General features: G+C 58.9%; 1 protein-coding gene across 1 annotated transcript; it reads left to right on the forward strand.

Moving 5' to 3' along the window:
* Window positions 1-2,768: 2,768 nt before the first annotated feature.
* ZMYND19 (zinc finger MYND-type containing 19) lies at window positions 2,769-14,677 on the forward strand. The gene is made up of 6 exons (XM_029054222.2): window positions 2,769-2,886; window positions 7,883-7,942; window positions 8,936-9,042; window positions 11,672-11,812; window positions 12,821-13,001; window positions 13,891-14,677. Exons 1-6 carry the CDS (start codon window positions 2,836-2,838, stop codon window positions 14,032-14,034), a joined length of 684 nt encoding a protein of 227 aa, XP_028910055.1. The 5' UTR covers window positions 2,769-2,835; the 3' UTR covers window positions 14,035-14,677.
* Window positions 14,678-14,917: the final 240 nt, after the last annotated feature.

The following is a 14,917-nucleotide window of genomic DNA, read 5'->3' on the forward strand; positions in this document are numbered from 1 at the left end:
CTTCAGCATGATTGTGACCAAATGTTTTCTACATTTTCCTTATATGAAGGCACAACACTCCTTTGGAATTTTAAAGGAATTTTACTCTGAGAAGATTACAGAAAATCAAAAAAAAAAAAAATCAAAAAAATCCCCAAATCTCTGATCGTGCATGCTACCACTGTACCCACGTTTGACAGTCGGAAGGAAATGTTTTTAATGTATCGATTTTTTTGTCTCACCACCCAACACGTCCCTTTCCTCCCCGCCCTTCCCCCCTCACCGTCTCTCCCCTGTATCATTTTGGCTATTAAAAGTTACAGACCTATACCGTACCATGGCTGGAGTTTCATGGAAGGCATTATTAAGTCATTATCACTCTTGTCTAGAAACCCGCTGTTTTCATCACTGGCCCCAGATCTAGTTTCTGCTGGGGAAGGAGTAGGCCCCAAAGGGGGAAGAGGCAGAAAGAGGGGAAGGGAAAAGGAGGAGGAAGAGGAGGATGGGGAAAGGGAAGAGGAGGAGGAGGAGGAGGAGGAGGAGAAGGGGGAAAGGAGGAGGAAAAGGAGGAGGAGGAAGAGGAGAAAGGAGGAGGGGAATGAGGAAAATGGGGAGAAGGAGGAGGAGACAGAGGGAAAGGAGAAGGAGGGGCAAAAGGATGGGTAGAGGAGAAGGAGGAGGAGAAGGAGGAAAGGATGTGGAGTGGGTCTTAGATGGAGCATTTTTCCAAATCTGAAGGCAGCCTCTGAGCTCTCGACCGGTCGAAGTTCCCTAGATTCTTCTGAGTTGCCAAATTTGAAATGCACCAGTTTTCTGCATCCAGAATCAGTCTAGCAGTGGCTGTACTTTGAATAAGTCATGTTTGCATGTAAAATATATACATATATACATATAAAGTATGTGCATGGAAAATGTTTATCTTGGTACTTTTTTGATACGATGTACTCTTCGGTTGTTAATTTTTAATTATATTTGATATAAATCGGGGATTTGTGGCAAAACTTTCTATTTAAGAGCAGTGTTAAAGAAAGCAAAAGTCCCGACCATGCAACCCAAATGGGACTTCCACAACGCCGCCGCCGACGAAGGAAAACAAAACACCACGACGACGACAACAGGTTCTGTGATCGACTCCATTGCTGCCTGAGTGATATTTATCAGCCAAACTTTGGATTCTGCAGTTGTTTCTACAATGACTTTTTGTATGAAGCAAAGTCCTTGAATTAAAATAAAAACTGAGCAAAAACTCCCTTGCTCCCTTGCTCGGCGCGGGAGGGGACCGCCGGCTAGTTTGGGCCGGGGAAGGCCGCCTGGGCCGCGATGACTGGGTGAGTAGCGTTTCGCTCGCCGCCGACCCTCCGGCCCACGTCCCGCCTCCGGCCTGCGATGGCCTCCCTTCTCAAATCCCACAGGCGATGACCCTCCCCACCTTCGAAGCCTTCCCTCTCATTCATTCATTTAGTATTTATTGAGCGCTTACTATGTGCAGAGCACTGTACTAAGCGCTTCGAATGGACAGATCGGTAACAGATAGAGACGGTCCCTGCCCTTCGACGGGCTCACGGTCTAATCGGGGGAGACGGACAGACAAGAACCTCCAGGAGGCCTTCCCTGACTAAGCCCCCACTTAGATATGGCGTGGCTCGGTGGAAAGAGCCCGGGCTTAGGAGTCAGAGGTCATGGGTTCTAATCCCGGCTCCGCCACTTGTCAGCTGCGTGACTTTGGGCTAGTCACTCACCTTCTCGGTGCCTCAGTTATCTCAGCTGTTAAAATGGGGATTTAGACTGTGAGCCTCATGTGGGACAACCTGATTTCCCTATATCTAGGATAATAATAATAATAACGTTGGTATTTGTTAAGCGCTTACTGGGTGCCGAGCACTGTTCTAAGCACTGGGGTAGACCCAAGGGAATCAGGTTGTCCCACGTGTATCTCCCCCAGCGCTTAGAACAGCGCTCTGCACCTAGTAAGCGCTTAGCCAATACCAACATTAGTATTATTATTCTCCGGGCCTCAGTTCCCTCATCTGTCAAATGGGCATGAAGCCTGGGAGCCTCACGTGGGACCCCCTGATGACCCTGGATCTCCCCCAGCGCTTAGAACAGCGCTCTGCACCTAGTAAGCGCTTAACCAATACCAACATTATGATCATTATTATTATTGTTCTCCTGGGCCTCAGTGCCCTCATCTGTCAAATGGGCATGAAGCCTGGGAGCCTCACGTGGGCCCCCCTGATGACCCTGGATCTCCCCCAGCGCTTAGAACAGCGCTCTGCACCTAGTAAGCGCTTAACCAATACCAACATTAGGATCATCAGTCAACGCTTCGCAAAGAGGAGGGTTTATGGGGGGAGGATTTAGGAGCGGGGGGCGGAGCGACGCTTCGACGGGGCCGCAAACCTTCCCGCGAAAGTGACGTCAGAAGGGCGGGGGGGGGGGGCGGGGCGCGCGCGCTCTCCCTCCCCGGCGCGCTCTTCCCCCCCCACCCCCCGGCGCGCGCGCTCTCTCCCCCCCGCCCCCGGCGCGCGAGACGGCCCGGCCGCCGCGCCCCGGCGCGCCGGCGCACTGGCGGGCTCCCCATTGGTGGGAGCGGGCGCGGCGCGCGCGGTGATTGGCGGGCGCGCGGAGGGGCGGGGGGCGTCCGGCGCCGGGTGTGTGAGGGGGAGGGGGGGGAAGGGAGGGGGAGCGCGCAGGCGCGTTGGGGGGCGGCGCGGCGCGGCGCGTGTCCGGGCCCGGCTGAGGCGGCTGAGGCGGCTGAGGCGGCGGCCGAGGGGAGGAGGGCGGTCGGGCGGGCGGTCGGTCGGTCGGTCGGTCGGGCGGCCGGCGCGGGGCCTGAGGGGACCACGGGGCCCCGCCATGACGGACTTCAAGCTGGGCATCGTGCGGCTGGGCCGGGTGGCCGGGAAGGTGAGCGGGACGCCGCCGCGAGGGAGGCGAGGGAAGGAGGGCGGGCGGGCGGGAAGGACCGCGGGCCGCCATGTGCTGAGGGAGCCCGGCCCGGCGCCGGAGGACGAGGAAGGACCGACACCCTGCCCCACACGCTGCTCCTCCCCCCCGCCGGGACCCCAGGCCCCCCACGCTCCGTCCCGCGCTGCTCCTTATTCAGCGCCGGGGGGACACCCACACGCTCCCCGCCCACCGGGACGGGACGCACGCGCCGCTCGCTGCTACTTACTCAGCGCCCCGGAGAGGCCACTACAGCGCCGGGGGGGGGGGGGACGGGGACGACACCGACGCGTTCCCCACCTACCGGGACAGGAGGCACACACCGCTGTATCACTCACTGCTCCTTATTGAGCGCCCCGGAGAGGCCACCACAGCACCAGGGACAGACAGACACTTTCCTCATCTACTGGGACAGGAGGCACACGCCGCTTTATCGCTCACTGCTCCTTATTGAGCGCCCTGGAGAGGCCACTACAGCACCGGGGGCAGACGGACACTTTCCTCATCTACAGGGACAGGACGCACACACTGCTTTATCACTCACTGCTCCTTATTGAGCGCCCAGAGAGTCCATTACAGCAGAGTAGGGAGACACTTTCCCCACCTACAGGGACAGGAGGCAGACACTGCTTTATCGCTCACTGCTCCTTATTGAGCACCCCGGAGAGGCCACTACAGCACCGGGGGGGGGAACACCGACACTTTCCCCACCTACAGGGCCAGGAGGCAGACACCGCTTTATCGCTCACTGCTCCTTATTGAGCGCCCCAGAGAGGCCACTACAGCACCGGGGTTGGGACACCGACACTTTCCCCATCTACAGGGACAGGACGCACACACCACTTTATCGCTCACTGCTACCTCTTGAGCGCCCGGGAGAGGCTACTACAGCACCAAGGGGAGACAGACACTTTCCCTACCTACAGGGACAGGAGGCAGACACCGCTTTATCGCTCACCGCTACTTATTGAGCACTCTGGAGAGGCCACTACAGCACCGGGGGGGGACACTGACACGTTCCCCACCTACAGGGACAGGAGGCACACACCGCTTTATCACTCACTGCTCCTTATTGAGCGCCCCGGAGAGGCCAGTACAGCACCAAGGGGAGACAGACACTTTCCCCACCTACAGGGACAAGAGGCAGACACCGCTTTATCACTCACTGCTCCTTATTGAGCACCCCAGAGAGGCCACTACACCACCGGGGGGGAGATGAACATGCTCCCCGTCTATAGACACAGGGGGCAGGTACCACTTTATCGCTCACTGCTCCTTATTGAGCGCCCGGGAGAGTCCACTACAGCAGAGTAGGGAGACACTTTCCCCACCCACGAGGACAGGAGGCAGACACCGCTTTATCGCTCACCGCCACTTATTGAGTGCCCGGCAGAGTCCAGTACAGCAGAAGGGGGAGGCAGACATGCTCCCTGCCCATAGACACAGGAGGCAGGCACCACTTTAGTGCTCACTGCTCCTTATTGAGCGCCCGGGAGAGGCCAGTACAGCAGAGTAGGGAGACACTTTCCCCGCCCACAGGAGCAGGAGGCTGACACTACTTTATCGCTCACTGCCACTTATTAAGCACCCAGGAGAGTCCAGTACAGCAGAGGGGGGAGACGGACACGCTCTCCACCCACAGGGACAGGAGGCAGGCACCACTTCATGGCTCACTGCTCCTTATTGAGCGCTCGGGAGAGTCCAGTACAGCAGAGGGGGGAGACGGACACGCTCCCCACCCACAGGGACACGAGGCAGACACCGCTTTATCGCTCACTGCTCCTTATTGAGCGCCTGGGAGAGTCCAGTACAGTAGAGGGGGGAGACGGACACGTTCCCCGCCCACAGGGAAAGGAGACAGACACCGCTTCATCTCTCACTGCGCCTTACTGAGCACCCGGGAGAGTCCACTAATAATAATAATGATGATATTTGTTAAGCGCTTACTTTAATGCCAAGCACCATTCTAAGGTCAGGGGTAGATACAGAGTCATCAGGTGGTCCCACCCGGGGCTCACAGTCTTGATCCCCATTTTCCAGATGAGGTTACTGAGGCACAGAGAAGTGAAGTGACTTGCCCAAAGTCACACAGCTGACAAGTGGCAGAGGCGGAATTAGAACCCACGACCTCTGACTCCCAAGCCCGGGCTCTTTCCGCTGAGCCATGCTTCTCAAAGTAGAGTCCAGTACAGTAGATGGGGGGAGACACACGTTCCCCGCCCACGGGGACAGGAGGCAGACACCACTTCATCGCTCACTGCTACTTATTGAGCGCCCACTGCGTGCACAGCACCGGACTTAGCACCCGGGACGGTCCAGTACAGCACAATAAGGAGACGCGTTCCCCCTCCATAAGGAGCTGACGGTCTAGAGGGGGGAGGCAGGCATCAGTTAATCGGTCAGCGGTATTTATTGAGCACCTACTGTGTCCACAGCACTGGACTGAGCGCCTGGGAGAGTCCAATACGGAGTTGGCAGTTCCCCACCCACCAGGAGCTTAGAGTGACAGCCCCCGGCAGACTTTGCTTCCAATTCCTCCCCCTTTCCCAACCCCGGCCTAGTTCGTTCATTCATTCAGTAGTATTTATTGAGCGCTCACTATGTGCAGAGCACAGAATTGCGCGTCTGCAACTGAAAACGAAGCCGCAGGTAGAGTCGATTGTCCGCGGCTGCTCGGTTTCCCGATGCCAGGGGAACTAGAGAAGCAGCGTGGCCCAATGGAAAGAGGCCGGGCTGGGGAGTCAGAAGTGGTGGGTTCTAATCCCGCTCCTCCGCTTGTCTGCTGTGTGACCTTGGGCAAGTCACTTAACTTCTCTGTGCCTCCGTTACCCATCTGTTAAAATGGGGATTAAAAAAAACGTGAGCCCCATGTGGGACAATCTGATGACCCTGTATCTACCCCAGCGCTTAGAACAGTGCTCTGCACATAGTAAGCGCTTAACAAGTACCATAATTATTATTATTAAGTGCCAGGGTGGCGGAAAACCCTCCTCTGCCAGAGTCCACTGCCCACGCCTCTCGGCCCCCCGCCTCTCCGAGGCCTCGACCAGGCGGTAACTGGTGGTTCGGTAGAGAAGCGGCGTGGCCTAGTGGTCAGAGCCCCGGCCCGGCCGTCGGAAAGACCTGGGTTCCGATCCCGCCGCCGCCACCGCTTGTCTCCTGTGTGGGACCTCGGGCAAGCCATTTGGCCCTTTGGGTTTCAATTCCCTCGTGTGCTTACCAAATGCCATCGTTAGTATTCAAGTCGGACAGGCCTCTAAACTCTACCGTGGCTCGGTGGCAAGAGCCCGGGCTTGGGAGTCAGAGGTCGTGGATTCTAATCCCGGCTCCGCCACTTGTCTGCTGGGTGACTTTGGGTGAGTCATTTTGCTTCTCTGGGCCTCCGTTTCCTCATCTGTAACATGGGGATGAAGACTGTGAGCCCTACCTGGGACAACCTGATAGCCTTGTATCCTCCCCGGCGCTGAAAACAGTGCTTTGCGCATAGTAAGCGCTTAACAAATGCCAACGTTATTATTACTGTGGGCCGGGAACGCGTCCACAAACTCTGATGTGCCGGACTCTCCCAAGTGCTCCGCCCACAGTAAGCGCTCGATAAATACTCCTGATTGATCCGTTCAAACCTCCTGATTTTTGTTCATGGATTATTTAGAGATTCCCTCCTCGAAGGTTTCAGGAGGCAGCGTGACTTAGTGGAAAGAGCCCGGGCCTGGGGAGGTCAGAGCACCCGAGTTCTAATCCCCCGCTCTGCCACTTGTCCGCCGCGTGATCTTGGTCAAGCCGCTTCCCTTCTCCGGGCCTCAGTTTCCTCAGCTGTAAAAGGGAGGTTTCATTCTACTCCCTCCTGCTTGAGTCCCCCGTGGGGCGGGGCCCATGTCCAACCTAATTATCCCGTCTCTACCCCATCGCTTATTACAGTGCATGCCCTAGAGTAGATGCTGAACCGGGCCCGTAATTATTATCGTGATTATTTCCCTCCCCTTTCCTACGGGCCTCGCAGAGGAGGACATGAGGCACAGACCTGTTTGGACGGGGTTGGTTTTGACGCCGTTTTGTATCGGGACGTTGCCTTGTCAAGACCTACAGGCGCCAACCTAATTCAGTCCGAGCGCTGGACCGCTCCGGTCCGAGAATCGGCGGACACGTTCCCTGCCTCCAGGGAGCTGACGGTCTAGCGGGATGAGGCACCGGTCATATTTACTGAGCGCTTACTGGGTGCAGAGCGCCGTTCGGAGTGCTCGGTAGCAATCTCCGTGTGTCCCAATGAGTTTGACGTAGATTTGTTTTTCCTAGGTAAGTACCTTCCCACTTCCCTGTCCAAGCGTTACCTTTCCTAAACCTAGGTCTAGAAAGGCACCTTGTGCGAGTTGTTCTGCCTTTTTCTGGGCTAAATAGCGGCGTCATCACCTCGTACTAAATGGAAGTAGGCTTTAAGCACTATCAAGTGGGACAAGAAAACTTTAAGGAGAAAAGTTTCCAGGAAATCTCTCGGCATTCTCTCTAAAGAAGAAAGGGCACCACAAGCCTTGAGAAGAGGGTTGGGCGGAGGGAGAAAGGCAAGATAATCCCCTTTTCCCTTCTCTCTCTCCCTTGGTTCTCAAGGTGAACTTTTCCCCGAGTAGAAACTGAAGGTCCCCATTTCTGGAACTTGAGTTGAGCCAGAAGGCTGCTTATCTCCTCCCAAGATAATGAACGTAGAGCGGTGTCAGTTGGTGACTGGGTTAATATTTGATGGGCGGGCACTGCCCAAAACGGAGAGCGCCCAAGGGCTTTTCCCGCCTGTAAAGGCCTGCCCGCGTCGTCCCGCTTGCAGTTCCCCTGCCTCGCCCGGGAGCGGGCGGACGGGGCGGAAGCGAGAGGCAGCGGCCTTCGATTAGCCCGTGGCCGCCCGGCCGGGCGGGTTGGGGCGCTCGGCGGCCCCCGGACGGCTCTTTAAAACCGCGCGGTTCGTTTTCAGACGAAGTACACCCTGATAGACGAACAGGACATCCCGCTGGTGGAGAGCTACTCTTTCGAGGTGAGACGGGGTTCTGGATTCCGAGCGGGAAATTGCCAGGGCCGGGCGGGGAGCTGGAAGGCCGTGCCGGGGGTCAGGGAGGGGCCGGCCCGCCGAGCCTTGGGTCGGCATCCTCCCGCTCTCGTTTTGGCCTCGAGAGGAAGGCCCCCGAGACCCTTCTGGGAAGGAGCCCCGGCTGGAGAGTCGGAGGACCTGGGTTCTAATCCCGGCTCCCCAACCCCGGTCCGCTGGGGCGAGTGGCTAAGCTTCCCTGTGCCTCAGTTACCGCGCCCTTAAAAGGGGATTAAGACCAGGAGCCCCACGTGGGACACGGACCGGATCCGACCTGATGGCCTGTAACTGTCCAGGCGCTTTAGTAGGGGGCTTGACACGTAGTGAACGCCTAACGGATGCCGTAATTATTGTAACATCCGGGGTCGGTCTGTGTTCGATGACTCCAGTGGCGCCTTTCAAGCGGGGTTAGGGGGTGAAAAGCGAATCTCTCGACAGCGCTGAGCGAACCCCAGCGCTCCGTGCAGCGCGTGGCACGTAGTGAGCGCCGAACCAATCCCACGATTACTCGTATTAATGGACTGGAGGCGGGGAGTGGGCAGGGGGCGCATGATAGATAGAGGACAGGCCTGGCAGTGAGAAGGATCTGGGTTCTAATTCTGCTCTGCCACCTTCAGTCGTATTTAATAAGCGCTTGGTGTGTGCAGAGCACTGTATTGAGTGCTGGCTCATTCAGTCGTATTTATTGAGCGCTTACTAAGCGCTCATGTAACCTTGGGCAAGTCATTTCACTTCTCCGGGCCTCGGTTCCCTCAATGGTAAAACGGAGATGGAGACCGGGAGCCGCACTTGGGACAGGGACCCTGTCCAGCCTCGGTTGCTTGTATCCACCCCGGTGCTCAGTACGGTGCCCGGCACATAGCGAGCGCTTAATGGAAAGGGTGAAAAAAAGGAAACGACTAAAAGGCCCTTCTAACAAATATTTTCATCATCCCTTCTCAGGCCCGGATGGAGGTAGACGCCGATGGAAACGGGGCTAAAATATTTGCGTACGCATTCGACAAAAACAGGGGAAGGGGATCCGGGCGTCTACTCCACGAGCTGCTGTGGTGAGTATCGCCGTAGGGGCCTTCCGCGGCCCGCCCTCCCTCCCCCCGACGGCCAACGTCGCGCTCGGAAACCAGCCCGCGGCCACCGACGCGTCGTGTTGGGCGTTCCTGGGCCCCGGAGTTAAAATGACGACGAGTCGGAAGTAGGGGCCGAGTGTAGTAATAGCAATGTTTCTATGACGACGTATTTGGTAAGCGCTTATTCGGGGCCAGCACTGTACTGAGCATCCGGGGAGGCACGAGGGAATGGGGTCCGGACCCAGTCCCTGTCCTGCGAGGGGCTCCCGGTCTAATAGGGGAAAACTGGGGTCTGGGTTCCTTTTTCCGGAGGAGGAAACCGAGGCCCGGAGAGATCGAGTGACCTGCCCGAGGTCTCACTGCCGGCAGGCGACAAGAGTCGGGATTCGAACCCAGGCCCTCTGACTCCCAGGCCCGTGACACTTTTGCCCGCCTGTCCCCAGGCTAGGTAGACTCTGTGCCTCTTCGTGGGCAGGGAACGTGCCTGTTTATTCTTGTGTCGTCCTCTCCCAAGCGCTCAGTACAGTGCCCTGCCCACAGATGAGCGCCCAGCAAATACACTGGACTGAGTGAACGCGAGGCTTAGGAGGTAGCCCGTTCGGCCGGTCGATCCTCTTAGACGAGGCGTTCGCGGGAAGCGCGCTGCCCTCGGCCTGGCGCTGGGCAGGCGGTGGTGGCGGGAAGCGTCTCTAAGATAGGGAGAAGCCGGGCTTCGGCCGGGAACCCTGCCAACCTCACCCCGAAGGGGGAGGACGTCTACCCGAGGTGGCCGGCCGCCCCGCTCGCGCTCCGGTGTGGCCTCGCGGAAAGATCCCAGATCTGGGAGCCCAGGGCACCTGGCTTCCAATCCCGGCTCTGCCCCCTCCCTCCTCGGGGACCTTGGGCAAGTCGCTTGACTCCTCGGGGCCCCGTCTTGTAAAATGGCAGGTGGGAGAAGCCCTGTCTCCCCCGCTATTTATACGACGGGCCCCACGCTGACGGGCCCCAGCGCTTAGCACGGAGTGAGTACTTAAATACTCCAGTCATTATTCGTCGTGGACAGCAGCTGCCCGCTTCGACAAGGGCGGATTCCCGGTCGCGAAGCGTGCAGGCTCGCGGGGCCAGGCGGGTGGCCGGGATTCGGGGGGAGGGCGACGGGCCGGGCTGGGCGGCCGGCGAGCCGGCCCCTGCTCCTCACGGTCCTGCCGTCCTGCGACCCTCCCGCGGACCGAGCGGTCCGCGGGCCAGGAACCCAAGGGCGGAAACATACCGGCCCACGGTATCGTGGCTTTGGAGGAGCAGCTTAGTTCAGTGGCAAGAGCCCGGGCTTGGGAGTCAGAGGTCGTGGGTTCTAATCCCAGCCTGGATTCGACTCCTGGCTCCTGGATCCCCTTGGGCAGATCACTTCTCTGGGCCTCAGTGTCCTCAACTGGATAATGGGGATCTAATACCCGTTCTTCCCTCCTCCTTAGACTGCGAGCCCCAAGTAGACCAGGAACCCTATCGGACCTAATTAACGTATCTCTACCCCAGCGCTTAGAACAGTGTTTGACACATACTAAGTGCTCAAAACGTACCATAAAACAAACGTTCCCTGGCCGCAGCGAGTGTACGGTCAGGAGGGACCTTTGATTACCTACCGCGTGCAGAGAGCTGTACCAAACGCTTGGAAGAGGCCGATACAACAGAGTTGGTAGCCACGTTCCCCGCCCGCAAGGATTACGCTCAGTATTATTCGCGGTCTAGGTCGTCACCGATTTTAAGTCCTTCGGGGAAAGTCAGCTCGTCTCTCGACCGTAAGCTCGTTGTGGGCAGAGAGCGTGTCTGTTATATATTTTTTTGGCCTCTCCCAAGCACTCAGTACACACAGTAAGCGCTCAATAAGTAGGATTGACTGGGTGATTGAACTGGTACAGCGAGGCAGAGTAGAGCGCCTAGGAGTTTGTAACCGTACTTTCCACGCTTCGAAAACCTCATCTTAGCGGAAACCCCAAAGCGCGTCATCTCAGCGGCCTGAGGCGGAAGAATCCGGCTCCTCCGTCAGTCCAGTGCCGGTGACCCGCCCTATCGATCCATCGGTGGTTTTTACGGAGCGCTGTCGATGTGCAGGGCGCTGTGCTAAGCGTTAGGGAGGGGATGAGACCGTAGACTGGTAAGACTCTAGACTGTAAGCTCGTTGTGGGCCAGGAATGTGTTAGATTGTTGTATCCTGATAATAATTATGGTATTTAAGCGCTTACTATGTGCCAAGCACCGTTCTAAGCGCTGGGGTAGATACGAGGTAATCAGGTTGTCCCACGTGGGGCCCACAGTCTTCATCCCCATTTTGCAGATGATTTAACTGAGACACAGAGAAGGGAGGTGACTTGCCCAAGGCCACACAGCAGACGAGGGGCGGAGCCGGGATGAGAACCCAAGACCTTCTGACTCCCAGGCCCAAGCGCTTACTTAGCGTCCTCTCCCAAGCGCTTAGTCCGGTGCTCTGCACCCAGTAAGCGCTGAATAAATACGACTGACGGACAAGACGGCAGGATTAACGGCCACGTTTCCCTGAGGGCCCAGCGGGAGGCCGTCCCTCCCTCCCCCACTGCGGGGAGGGGCGGTAAACTGAGGCACGTTTGCGTTTCCCCAGGGAGAGACACAGGGGCGGCATCGCCCCGGGGTTCCAGGTGGTGCACCTCAACGCCGTGACAGTGGATAATCGGCTGGACAACCTGCAGCTCGTCCCCCGGGGCTGGAGACCCAAGGCGGAGGAAATCTCCAGCAAGCAAAGGTAGGCGGCGGGCGGGCGGGCGGGCGGGCCGGTGGAGTTGAGCGATGGCCGGCCCCCGGCTCGAGCCCCGGGCGGGACAGGGCCCGTGTCTGACCTCGTTACCTCGGACCCACCCCCAGTGCTTAGAACAGTGCTTGGCACCTAGTAAGCGCTTAAATGCCGTAGCTCTTATTACCATACAAGATGCTAACAATTCCCTGCCCACAACGAGCTTCCAGTCAAGAGGGGGAGACTGACGTTAATAGAAAGAAATAAATGACAGATATGGACTTCAGTCTCTCTGGGGGAGCTCGGTCCGCCGGGGGTCTCTTAAAAGGGGAAGCAGCGTGGTCTGGCGGCAAGAGGACAGGCCCGCGAGTCAGAAGTCCCGAATTCTAATCCCGGGGTAATCCAGTTGCCTGCTCTGTGACCTCGGGCAAGTCAGGACACTTCTCCGTGCCTCAGTTCCCTCATCTGCAAAACGGGGGATTCAATCCCCCTCCTCCCTTCTACAGAAGACTGTGAGCCCCACGCGGGACAGGGATAGAGTCCGATCCGACTGACCCGTAGCAACCCCGGCGCTCAGAACGGCTTTGGCCACGTAGTAAGCGCTTAGCAGATAGCATTAACAAAAGGGGGCTTTTGGCTCCTATCTGCCCCCTCTGGGTCTCTGGAACTCCCCCAGCCCCCCATTTTCGAGTTCTCCCTCATTCCCCTCGACCGGGAAAATGGGATGCCTGGGATGGGCTTCGTCCTCCCTTCCCTCCCGGGAGCCCGGGCCCGGGAGTCGGAGGACGTGGGTTCTAATCCCGCTACCGGGTGACCTTGGGCAAGTCGCTTCACTTCCCCTGGGCCTCAGTTTCCTCTGTCAAATGGGGATCGAGGCTGCGAGTCCCAAGCGGGACGGGGACTGGATCCAGCCCAGTTGGCTCGTATCCAACTCCAACGTGTAGAACAGTGCCTGGTACAGAGTGAGAACTTATTATTCCTTATTATTTTATGATTAATTAACATTATTCTCCACTGAAGGGAGCAGAGCCTCTACTGGCTGGCCATCCAGCAGCTTCCCACGGACCCCATCGAAGAACAGTTCCCCGTCCTGCACGTCACCCGCTACTACAATGCCAACGGCGACGTGGTGGAGGAGGAAGAGAACTCCTGCACCTATTACGAATGCCACTATCCCCCCTGCACGATGATCGAGAAGCAGGTACCCGCGCCCGGCGGAGGGGAGTTTGGGGGGTCCAGCCGGGGGGCGGCGGCGGCCGCCGCGCGTCTGACTTGCCCCCGGGGTTGTAGGGAAGCAGTGCGGGAAGGACCCGGGAGCTGGGTTCTAATCCTACCCCGCCGTATGTCTGCTCCGTCACCTCGGGCGAGTCGCTTCACTTCTCTCGACCTCAGTTCCCTCGTCTGGAAAATGGGGGCTGTTAATAGTCATGCTGATGATGACGGTATGGCAGTAACTGTACCGAGCGCCGGGGTGGATACGAGCAGATGGGGTTGGAAGCAGTCCCCGTCCCCCGTGGGGCTCCATCCCCGTCTTACAGATGAGGGAACCGGGGCCCAGAGAAGGGAAGTGACTCGCCCGAGGTCACCCGGCAGATAAGTGGCGGAGCCGGCATCAGAACCCATGAAGGGTGTGAGCCCCACGTGGGATGGGGGACTGCATCCAACCTGATTAACTTGTGTACCCACCGCCAGTGCTCAGAACAGTGCTCGGCACGTAGCGAGCGCCTAAGTACCCAAGTTATTATGACCGTTCTTCTTCTTGGGAGGCGGAGGACCCGGGTCGCCGCCCCGTGACCTCTGGCGAGCCCCTTCCCGTCTCTGGACCTCCGCCCCCTCGTCCTCAGACTGAGGGTTCAACCCCCGGGCTAGCTCCTCCTCGGATCGCGAGCCCCACGGGGGACCCCGCCCACCCCGCGTCCGCCCCGGGCGCTCAGTACGGCGCTCGGCACGTGCGTGAGCGCCGAACGGAAACCCCTCTGTCGCGGGGGAGGCCACCGGGACCACCCCCCAAGCCAGAGCCGAGCCGCCAGGTGGGGCGAAGCGAACCGCCGCGCCCGCCCGCTCACCCCGACTTCCCGTGTCGTCCCCAGCTCCGAGAATTCAACATCTGCGGGCGTTGCCAGGTGGCCCGTTACTGCGGCTCCCAGTGCCAGCAGAAGGACTGGCCCACGCACAAGAAACACTGCCGCGAGAAGAAGCGCGCCCTCCACCGAGAGCTGGAGCCGGAGCGATGACCAGCCGGCCCCAGGTCCGCCGCCTCCTCGCCCCCGCCGCCCCCCGCCCCTCCGCCCCTCCGCCCCGGCAGCCGCGAGACTCTCGTTTTTGCACAGTTAAACGGCGGGCTGGTTATCGAAGCCGGTGGCACTGAAGAAGACAAGACGCCCGCCGCTCACCCAGACCTAAAGCCGCCCGGGGCGGGGAGCCGGACGCGACAGGGACGGAGCGTCTCCCTTCCGGCGGTGTTTCTCCAGCAGGGACCGCAGGGGAGGTGTCCGGCCAGGAAGCTTCCCGTTATTTATATGTTAATACGTTTGTAAAACTCATGTACAGTTTCTCTCCGTCCCTCTCCTCGCCCTCCCTCTCTCCGTCTCCCTCCGTCTCTCCTCCCCGTGTGTTTCGGTTTCGGTTTTCGTTAGAAGTTCCGGGTAGAGCCATTTGCCGTCAAGAGACCCGCCGGGGGCCTCCCGCGTCCGGCCGCCCCAGCCGAAGCTTCCCCCGGCCCCGCCGCCCCCGGCCTCGACCCCCAGGACGGGCCGAGCCCGGGGCAGGGGTGAGGGCGGCAGTTGGTTTTGGAGAACGGTCTGCATGGAAGTGATATTTAAAAAAAAAAAAAGAAAAGGAAAAAAAGGGTAAAATGAAGTAAAGGGTTGGAATGACCCCCGCCGTGTCCCGACTGAAGTCTTCTGCTGCCCCTCGCCAGCTCCGGAGGCCGAATTCTCCCCCGTCCCCGGGGGAGGGGAAGGGCGGTGGGGGGCGCCGGGCTAAACCGGCTTAAGGACGGATGCCCGTCGTCCCCGGGGCACGCGGCTGGGGCCGGGCCGGCCTGTCCCTCCCCTCCCGGGAGGGCCGAAGGGGTCCGGCGGGCGGCCGAAACGCCTCGGTACCGACCACGACCGT

This window comes from Ornithorhynchus anatinus, chromosome X4 (genome assembly GCF_004115215.2).
Source record: "Ornithorhynchus anatinus isolate Pmale09 chromosome X4, mOrnAna1.pri.v4, whole genome shotgun sequence".
In the NCBI taxonomy this organism is placed as follows: domain Eukaryota; kingdom Metazoa; phylum Chordata; class Mammalia; order Monotremata; family Ornithorhynchidae; genus Ornithorhynchus; species Ornithorhynchus anatinus.

Excerpts from the sequence above, each read along its gene's own strand:
- ZMYND19 (XM_029054222.2), top strand. The coding sequence starts at position 2,836 with ATGACGGACTTCAAGCTGGGCATCGTGCGGCTGGGCCGGGTGGCCGGG. Across the intron at positions 7,943-8,935 it reads TGGAGAGCTACTCTTTCGAG|GCCCGGATGGAGGTAGACGC; the intron begins GTGAGACGGGGT and ends ATCCCTTCTCAG. Across the intron at positions 9,043-11,671 it reads CTACTCCACGAGCTGCTGTG|GGAGAGACACAGGGGCGGCA; the intron begins GTGAGTATCGCC and ends GCGTTTCCCCAG.